Raw genomic sequence first — 9,904 nt, 5'->3', positions numbered from 1 at the left:
GGAAGACATTACGTCATATCTTTTCAATTCAAAATAAAGTTTAAAATTTATTCTTTTGTTCATAGTCGTAATCCTCCTTCAAAGCGGTATTACAAAGAACAATTTTCGATGAGGGGGGCATCAAGAATATGTCGACATGACTTTTAAGGTTTACGTCAGCTCCGGAGATCAGTAAAATATAAGGTTCTTATTATCGTGATTGTAAGCCGCGGGAAATTTTTTCTCTAAAAAACAGATTCCCGGGAAGGTAAACATTTTTTCCAGCCCTGGTAGAAAACAAGAGAAATTAAATAATATACCACTGTTTTGCATGTCTTGCACCAGTGGCGTAGCCAAGGAAAGGGGGATCGGGGGTTTCAACCTTTCAAATTGAATTTACGGATGTTAACACATTGTTACAAGAAAAGCTTTAGCCTATGATGTAATTTCTCGTCAAACTGTGCAAGGATGCAAGCCATCTGCAACTGCTGAGATCGCTTGTTCGATCTAGATTAACATCTAAACAGCTATTCGTTATACAAAACTTGAATATATCAGAAATAGCCTAAAGTAACTTCATTGTCTCAAAGCTTTTTGTTTGACACTCATCAAGATGTATGACCTCTATGACATGTTTCTCGGCAGCCGATTTGTAGCAAGAATTGACAGCGATAGACGCCGTGTTTCGCCCATGAGGCTGGGCTCGTCAGTATCGCACCACTAATTCTGCCACAAAGGTATTCGACCACCGCTTTACCAGTCAGTTTAACTCTTATGACCTCTATGACGTTACATTTTCTAAACTTTGGGTTGACTTCAGAGCATAAAAGTTAGTGACTTACCGGAATAAGATCGTTTTTTGAATCAACCAAGGAGAAAATTGATAAATAATAAAACTGTAATAATCTCGCAAAAAAAAGCAATCAACCTATGTCTCTAAAACAAAGTTTGCCTAGTTTTAAACGAAACTGCATTAAAAGAGCGAGTTTTGCCAATAACAAACAATCAAACATTCAAACATCTCAGCCAGGAATTAGCAACAAGAAAACATAGAAACTTAGCTTTATTTCCGAAAAATGCCGAAGAAAGCATGATCTTATCCTTTTGCTATGCCACCGGACAGCACCATTTTACAGAAATATTTATACCCACAATTTTGTTGAAAATGCTCTCAAAATGCACCACACTGAAAGTAATTTTTCAAAATTTTCTGGGGGAGGCCCCCCAGACCCCCCGCCGCTATGTGTCGCCTTCGGCGAGCACGCCATCGGGCTTCGCCCGCCGGCTGTCAACACCCCCCTTTTTTAAATTTTTGACTACGCTACTGTCTTGCACTGTCCATTTTTTTGCCCCCCCAATGTTGAAGGTCTGGCGGCGCCACTGTTTATACCCAAACGCGAGATGTACAGCGTGCAATTAGGCTACAGTAATTAATGAGCAAACCATCCCAGTTTTCGAATGAAATGGGCTCTGACGAGTGTGAGTTAATTCATCAAATACACAATCGCTCTAAAATGGACTGAGTGATTTTGCTTTCTTGGCAAGAGCAGATATTTCTAACAAAAACAAACGTCAACATGACGGAAAACGAGTCTTGCAACGATTGTAACTACGTCACCAATTCGGAGCGTTTTTTACCAGTAGCTTAGGCTTAAAGCTGATACTGCGTGCTCTATATAGCAACTACGAACAATGATGGCTGCTCAAATGTAACGTTTCTATCAACCTATGGAACACCTATTTTGCATTCATCAAATGCTGGCCTATGGAACACAATATAGTCTACTGCCATGCGATGTTTTGACAGTATTTGACTTGGCAAATCATCACAACAAAGACTCTTCTTAACCATTCTTTATTTTCATAGTATTGATCTAGCACAGTAATACTTGATTGACAATGAAATAAACGAGAGTAGTTTTAAAAGTGCCTGTCACAAAATGCCAGTATTGAGAAAACGGCTTCAAAATCCCAATTATTCCTGAAAGCTTCGATAAGTTTCTTTTAGTTAAAAATTTTGCAATTACGTTTAGTTTGTTATGAAGGTCTTCCCACTGCTAATTCTAAATCAACTACAATGTGACTTGAGGCACTTTTAAAACTACATTCTTTAAACGTCTGCAGGTTGCTCAAATATTTGACTAGATTTGTTCCTTCCTTGGTGAGCATGTTCATCAGAGCAACTCTCCATTCTTCTGATCGTTAGCAAAAATGTAGCTTCGTCACCGACAGGGATTTCCAAGCTGCATACCACACAGAGTGTTAGTGGCATAGTAAGCGTGCATTGGGGGCATGGCACTGCACTGCCTAATTTGACGAGCAAACAGGTATTTTTTTTATATAAAAATAACATTCTGGTGTTCCAAAAAAAAAAGTTATTAAAAATAAGCAAGGGCCGAAGTGGCTTCCATTCATAAAAATGCACGTTAACTGCCATAGCGCAATTGACGCAAAAAAAAAAAGAAACTTCGGACAGATTCAAACACGTCCACAGCACATTCATATACTGTACTCCCAAGAAGCCATCGAAAGTTGTGTCAAGTGTATCATAAACCAGGATCAGTGACGCAACAGCCTCGCATCTTCACCAATCTCTCAGAGGTCGAAGATGTTAGACTTAAGTTTAAAATCTAACGAAAGTCATTGATGATTTCGAGAAAATGATTGTGAAACCATCGTCAGTGATGGAATTTAAGTGCGCTAACCAAAAGCCGGGTTGAAGAAGAAAACAAACTGTAGTCTAGTAAAAATTTGCCTACATACCCAGAAACTTCGTTGAACAAACGCATTGGGTCAAGTACATCTGGCACTCCAAGATTGCTGAAGAAAGTTGATATGTTTGTACAATCTCGATGTAAATATTCAAGACCTTTTGGGTGGGATGGTTCAACAGACTGGCTCACGTCAATCATCCAAACCTTAAATGCCACAAACACATTGGTAAGTAAATCGGCAATACTGTTAATTGAGGATGCTTTAAATTTCAAAATCGTCTTATGATATACTAGTTACTGTCGGAATGGCCCGTTTCGATGAGTCCGATCCCTATTCGGTGATTTTTCATTTCTTTTTTTTAAATTATCGGGTACCGTAGCCTAATTATCATTGCCATTTAGGGTTAGAGGTTAGGAACTCACCGAATCGGACTCACCGAATCAGACTTACCGAATAGTAGCAGACCCAGTTACTGTACCTTTTTGTCATGCCACAACAAGTTAAATTCGCTCAAATCGGCATGGATAAGCTTACATTTACGATACAAGATCTTCATCATTTCCAAGACCTAAACAACAGACATATTTAGTAATCCATCAACAAACTTTAACTGGCTGCGTTACCAAGTGGCAAAAAAGTATCACTATAGCTCATGAAGTCCCACCCACGTATACCGCAAGCACGTGGTTGAAACTTAGTAAAAAATAGCATGTATTCATCAAGTGAGAGTTTTGGCTTGTCATCGTTGCTTAAATTTTTAACAACCTTACTGTAGGCTATACACTTATACAGCGTAGAAACACGATCCTTTTAATTTACCTGATTGTACGCGAGCTTTTTCTGAGACGATGATAAAATGGCGGATTTGAGTTTAGGGGCTGGTTGTTGATTCTCGCCAATGAAAGACATAACAAGGACATGTTTCTTTAACAATACGACTTCAGGACACGGTATGCCTTCTGCATTCATGCGGACCAGATTATGGAGTTCCTTTTCCGCCCACATGTGGATTATTTTCCGTGGATTAAGTTTCTTAAATCTGTCTTTGAAGCGGTAGTCATCTTTTATGTAGTTGTCTCTTGTTTTAAATTCGTTCAACGTTGTTTTGTAAATCTGAAAAAAAAAAAAAAGGTTTAGAAGACTTTGCACCGATCAAAAGCAGTATTCCCAAAATATCAATGCTGTAATAACATACCTTCACAGCACATTCTTTAGGAATTTGTGAGCAGATTATATCTCTATTATTTTCATGTAAAATTGGCTCAAGTTCGCTCACGACCACATCACCGCCATCCACGTGAATAACCACAGCTTCTTTGCCGATACTGATCACCCCATTAACTGCAGACATGATACCGCGGTCCACCAGTCTATGGAGAATTAAACGAGTACGTTCGTCCACGGCATGTTCTGCAGTGTAGTGCTGTTTCGTTTCGTGTAGCCTTTGGCCTCTGCGAATACGAGTGTAAAAGTACATGAGCAAAAATTTGTTTCAATTATTTTATAAAGATATACGAACAAATTATGATTGAAGCAGGACCTTCTTATGAATATTGTCGTATTGTGAGACTATGCATTGCATATAGATGAAATATTTTTAATTATGCAGACAAAAATGCAATGAAGCCAATCTTTGTGTCCACATCAAGCAGGTTATGACCGGAATGGCCCGTTTCGGCGAGTCCGATTCGGCAAGTGCCCTATTCGGCGAGAGCCCTTTTCGGCGAGTTCCCTATTCGGCAATTTTTTGAAATTTTTTTTAAAATTATCGGGTAGGCCTACCGTAGCCTAATGATTATTGCCGTTATAGGGTTAGAGGTTAGGGGTAAGGGATAGGGGTTAAGGTTAGGGTTGGGGGTTAGGGTCTTATTTCAACGTTTAGCGACATTAAAATGATGTAAAATCGGCAATGATAATTAGGCTACGGTTCCCGATAATTTAAAAAAAAAATTTCAAAAAATCGCCGAATAGGGAACTCGCCGAAAAGGGCTCTCGCCGAATAGGGCACTCGCCGAATTGGACTCGCCGAATAGTAGCAGACCCGGTTATGACGTGTCTTACCAAGACAACACTAAGGCATGCTATTTAAAGGTATCAAAACCAACGTTCTTTCAAGTTCAAGCATTCTTGCCTCTCAACTACGCGGTACTGAATATTTAGGAATCGTTCCATTGCCATAATCGCAACAGTACAACCTGATTGCAATCACTCAGTGTGTACTGCACCATTCACCTTTTTTGCTCAGAAAATGCATGCTTCTTCAGACTATTGAATATTTTGTTATTTAGCTGTAGATCCATTCCTGTAGCGTCGCCAGTGCGAAATTGTGTGGGAAACGAATCTTCAAAACGTGCCATGTTTCGCCTACCACATATCTCACTGTCATGTTTAGTGACAACTTCTTTTCCAAACATGACATAACCTTAAAAACAAACATATGTCTAATGAATAATGACCCTTTGGTGTGATATAAAACGTTATTTTTTGTTTGGTTCAAGACTACCATGCTTGACAACTTTTTTAAATTCCAATACCTTTATCTTTTTTAAATTCCAATACATCTGTACACTGGTCGCTGTATGCAGTTGGTGACACATCTTCCTCATCAGATATTTCATCCTCTTCATCAGAAATAAACATTTCATCAGTACGATAATTGTCGAAGGATAACTTTATCTGAAAAAAAAGTAACAGAAACAAAATTATAAAATAAAAATTCCATACCAACAGTTGAAAAGAGAAATAAAATTCTATGGATTGCATTCAAAGTCTACCTGAAGATAATAATGTAAAATATGTTTCAAGACTACTTCAGTTTAAATAACATGATACGCCGGTGTGTTCTTTTGGTGCAAACTAAGCTGAACTATCACAAGATGAGGTGATAATCTACTTTTATTCCGACGTTTCATCAATCAAACACAACTGATTTTCTCAGGGGGCTAGGTCAGGTAGTGACTACCTGTCTAGCATGGCAAAACACAGGACCATGTTGCTGTAAAAACCAATTAAACATGCAAAATGTTTGACTAAGCTATAGGCTACAACCTACATGTAGTATTTTCTTTGCGACAATGTTAATGTATTAAAATAAAGCAATATGCACCATGATATTACACGTCACATATAGGTGTGAAAACCTTATTTTAATATTGAGATGTTTGTACTTTATTTAAGTGTTTGTGAATCCAGTACCCCCATGACTGCAACCACAACAGTGTCAACAAAGTGCTGCATACAGGTACCTTAGAATTTTTGTTAACATGTTGCTCTTGAGTTGATATGTATTGATTGTACTCTTTATCCATTTCTGTTTGCAACATTTGTGCAAGTAAGGCATCATTAGATGTATCTGCAAGTGTTGAGTCCTCTATAAAACTAGTACCCTGCTGCTGATCATCGCTTTGTTCTGTAAACACGTAAAATGAAAAACGTGAGCTGTATAAAGCTATCACAAAACCTTTAATTTCAAAATTGAATTAAACTTTTTCAAATGTACTAGAAAAATCGATGTGATCTACAAAACTAAACTTTGGATACGGCAAGAACCTTATCTTTGTAAAAGCCTTATCTTATAAAAACTGATGGTAAGAACAATAGAATGATCGTAAAATTTTAAACAGAGTACTGTACAATGACAAAAACAATACACAACTACCTGACTTGATATCAGGTAGGCCTATGTTTTGTTGGACTTCACCATTATATTGTGCCTGAAGATCATCAGCCAGTTGTTCACTCATAACTTCCTCAAGCGTGGCAACTGGCTGCAAGGTGGGAGTTGAATTTTTACCACCCCACGGACTCTTAACTGACCAAGGAGAAGTCGATTCTGTTTTTTCTGGCAAAATTGGTGAATTGGATGTAGCCATCTTACTTTCTTTAATGGGTATTGAGTTATGAATTAAAATATCTGATGACGAAGACATTCTACATGCAATATTTTTTTATTTTAATGTCATTACATATACAACTATTAAACTTTTGTACCAGAAAGGTACAGCACTGCATAGCAGTTCAACCTTCAGAAAAAATATTGTGAGATACACAAGTTATAAGAATAACACTATCATTTTCAACATCAGCATAGTGACAACCAAAAATCAAAATGTTTTTGTCAACAAACATTCATTTGCTAATATAATCTTTGTTCCATACCAAGTAGCAATTAATTTTGCTTTGCCTGCTAAAAAATTGACTATTTAGGCTGCATAGTCAGGATGCAACCTAGTTCGTACCATGAACAGTTCGTACCGTCAGTTCGTACCTTGAAAAGATCGAGAGAAAAAACAAAAAAAGCCGAAGTCGCTGATCGCAGTTTCCACAAACATTTTCCGGCAGTTTTGCAATTTCCGCTAACCACAGTTTCTGCTAACCCTTGAGTTTGTTTCAAATTGTTTGGGGAAACTCCGATCAGCGACTTCGGCTTTGTGCTATTAAACTGCGGTCAGCGACTTCGGCTTTTTTAAATTTTTTCGCTCGATCTTTTCAGGGTACAAACTGACTGTACGAATGGTTCAAGGTACGCACTAGGTTGCACCCGCATAGTCAAGACCCAAGAAATGATTAACAATGATTTTACTTTTTATAAGTTTCCTAAGACTTTTCCAAACTATTTGATAAGTTTTATACATTTAATTGCTTTTTTCAGCGTGGCAAGTTATAAAAAGTATCAACATATTAAACATTGCATTGCAAATTAAATGGAAATTTCAATCATGTTTGAACAGTAAACCTTCAGTACAGCTCTTTGGGATGGTTTGTACATGCTTTTCCGAATTTGACACAAAAATACTGAAGCCTTGTTTATCAAATTTTGTTGACTGATATTGCAATCTTCATTCTCGGAGTGAAAAAAACTTTTTGAATGCTCAATTCTGACAAAGGACAAAGGAGTTTGAATGAAATGTATCAAATTTTATGGATGCAACCTAGTTCGTACCCTGAACAGTTCGGACCCTCAGTTCGTACCCTAAAAAGATCGAGAAAAAAAATTAAAAAAAGCGGAAGTCGCTGATCGCAGTTTCCGCAAACATTTTAAAATTTTCCCCCTGAAAAGATCGAGAGAAAGATAGCACAAAGCCGAAGTCGCTGATCGCAGTTTCCGCTAACCTTAACCATAGGCTAATCTATGCTCTAACCCTAACCCTCACTGATCGCAGTTTCTGCAAACATTTTCCGTAGATTCCGCTAACCGCAGTTTCCGCTAACCTTTACCCTAACTCTAACCATAGATTAATCTATGCTCTAACCCTAACCTTCGCTGATCGCAGTTTCCGAAAACATTTTCCCGCAGTTTCCGCTAACCTTTACCCTAACCCTAACTATAGAGCAATCTATGCTCTAACCCTAACCCTCGCTTATCGCAGTTTCCGCAAACATTTTTCCGCAGTTTCCGCTAACCTTTACCCTAACTATAGAGCAATCTATGCTCTAATTCTAACCCTCGCTGATCGCAGTTTCCGCAAACATTTTTCAGCAGTTTTGCTAACCGCAGTTTCGGCTAACCCTAACTCTAATCATCGAGTAATCTATGCTCTGCTTTAACCCTCGCTGATCGCAGTTTCCGCAAATATTTTTCCGCAGTTCCGCGGTTTCCGCTAACCCTAACCCTCGAGTTTGTTTGCGGAAACTCCGATCAGCGACTTCGGCTTTGTGCTATTAAACTGCGATCAGCGACTTCGGCTTTTTTTAATTTTTTCTCTCGATCTTTTCAGGGTACGAACTGAGGGTCCGAACTGTTCAGGGTACGAACTAGGTTGCACCCAAATTTTATAAGCTTAGCAAAAAAAATAACTTGGCAACTCTGATTGCACCACTTGGCACTTTGTAGCAAATAGATTTGGAAATTGAAAGGGTTAGCACTTTGTGAGATTGTTCACTTTTAGTGCAAATGCTTACAAAGTCCTTCTTCAACGTATCGTTATCCACAAATGAATACTGTGTTTTGCGGCAATAAAAAATAGATCAATTTTAGTTTTTTCTTGATTTTTTTTTGAATTTATTATGTATAGGCAGTGTGGGTTTTTATTGGAATCATTTCTATATCCGACAGTTATACACTTTCATCTTTTTCCTCAAAAGTTTTCATTTCGATCTCACCTTTATATCATGTATCCATCAATTAACAGCTCGTAAAAACTTAAAATACAATCCTATTGTTAAAATGTAACATATAATCCACGTAAATATAAGCTATCTTTACTACATAAGCATACGATTATTAGTTGTGACCAGTGTTGTACGCGTCAACGAAATAAATTGACGGCGTCAGCGCGAATTGCCTAAAAACTTTAAGCCGTAAAGTACTGCGTCAGCTCTTAAATAAATCGACGGCGTCAGCGCTAATTCTAGCGCTATTTTAGCCAGGGTCTCACAAAACAAGTATTTCAACCAAGTTTAGGCTAACAATAGCTATGAATAAAGAGGAGGTATGATGATTTGAGACTGTATTGTAATTAGCTGCTTAGCTTATTAGTTATTTCCTTGTAGAAACACAAGCATTTCAAAACGTTTGTCTCACAATCTGCTTCGTTTGGGACGCATAATGTCCTTTCCATATGAAAACATGTGTTGCACAGCAGCGCTGGATGGTATTGGTGTGTTGTATTTCAAAAACAAGCCTTGAAAACGTTCACTCGGAAAGGTATCACTGTTCCAAGCGTGGTGTGATGGTTTAGCATATATAAATCTTTTAACGAGGTCCACTGCAACAAAATCACTCTTTTCAGGGCATAGAGCTCTTGAAATAAAGTACCGGTATCTTCAAACTCCGCGATGACATTCATTGATTTTTCGCTTTCTCTGCGTCTGATCCCTCGTTCTCGATAAGCTACTGCTCAGTGCTCACGATATGAGTGATCACTATTTTGCGAACTTCTTCCGCTTGTATTCCAGGTAGCCATTCCAATTTCCAACTAACGCGAAAGCTGGTAATTCGGTTGATTCGCGCTGGCCAAAATACATTGTGAAACTCTCATTGTAAAACAAGATAACAAAAAATGACGCATAGCGCTTGACGCTTAAAATCGGCAAAGTAGTTGACGGCGCTATCACTTCCGTCAATTTAAAAAAAAAATGACGGCGCTAGCCTCAGCGCCAACAAAAAGTTGACGCCGTCAACGTACAATTTGACGGCGTCAACGTACAACACTGTTTGTGACAATACTGTGATGTAGTGATTTGTAGTTTAGTCATGGAAAATTTTTAT

The 9,904-nt window shown here is 38.2% G+C and overlaps 1 protein-coding gene across 3 annotated transcripts; it reads right to left on the bottom strand.

Moving 5' to 3' along the window:
* Positions 1–1,829: 1,829 nt before the first annotated feature.
* Positions 1,830–7,078, bottom strand: LOC145778133 (serine/threonine-protein kinase RIO3-like). Of its 3 annotated transcripts, none has more exons than XM_082589551.1 (9): positions 6,962–7,078; positions 5,940–6,103; positions 5,229–5,370; positions 4,927–5,116; positions 3,890–4,145; positions 3,514–3,807; positions 3,173–3,262; positions 2,743–2,897; positions 1,830–2,222 (listed from the first exon to the last, which is right to left on the bottom strand). In XM_082589551.1, the coding sequence occupies exons 1-9, from the start codon at positions 7,023–7,025 to the stop codon at positions 2,090–2,092; spliced, it is 1,488 nt and encodes a 495-aa protein (XP_082445677.1). In that variant the 5' UTR covers positions 7,026–7,078; the 3' UTR covers positions 1,830–2,089. The 3 variants fall into 3 exon arrangements, with proteins under 3 accessions (XP_082445677.1, XP_082445674.1, XP_082445675.1); XM_082589548.1 differs by lacking the exon at positions 6,962–7,078 and adding an exon at positions 6,353–6,731; XM_082589549.1 differs by lacking the exon at positions 6,962–7,078 and adding an exon at positions 6,395–6,731.
* Between the last annotated feature and the right edge of the window lie 2,826 nt (positions 7,079–9,904).

Source organism: Aplidium turbinatum, chromosome 10 (genome assembly GCF_918807975.1).
Source record: "Aplidium turbinatum chromosome 10, kaAplTurb1.1, whole genome shotgun sequence".
In the NCBI taxonomy this organism is placed as follows: Eukaryota; Metazoa; Chordata; class Ascidiacea; order Aplousobranchia; family Polyclinidae; genus Aplidium; species Aplidium turbinatum.
Note: the sequence above shows the minus strand (reverse complement) of the source record. Positions and strands in the feature narration are given on the sequence as shown.

Bases quoted from the DNA above. Each gene is read 5' to 3' on its own strand.
- LOC145778133 (XM_082589548.1), bottom strand. From the start codon at position 6,623: ATGTCTTCGTCATCAGATATTTTAATTCATAACTCAATACCCATTAAA. The intron at 4,146-4,926 runs GTGAATGGTGCA...TCGTATTCGCAG, and splicing joins GCATTTTCTGAGCAAAAAAG to AGGCCAAAGGCTACACGAAA. The intron at 2,223-2,742 runs GTATGTAGGCAA...TGTGGTATGCAG, and splicing joins TTGTTCAACGAAGTTTCTGG to CTTGGAAATCCCTGTCGGTG.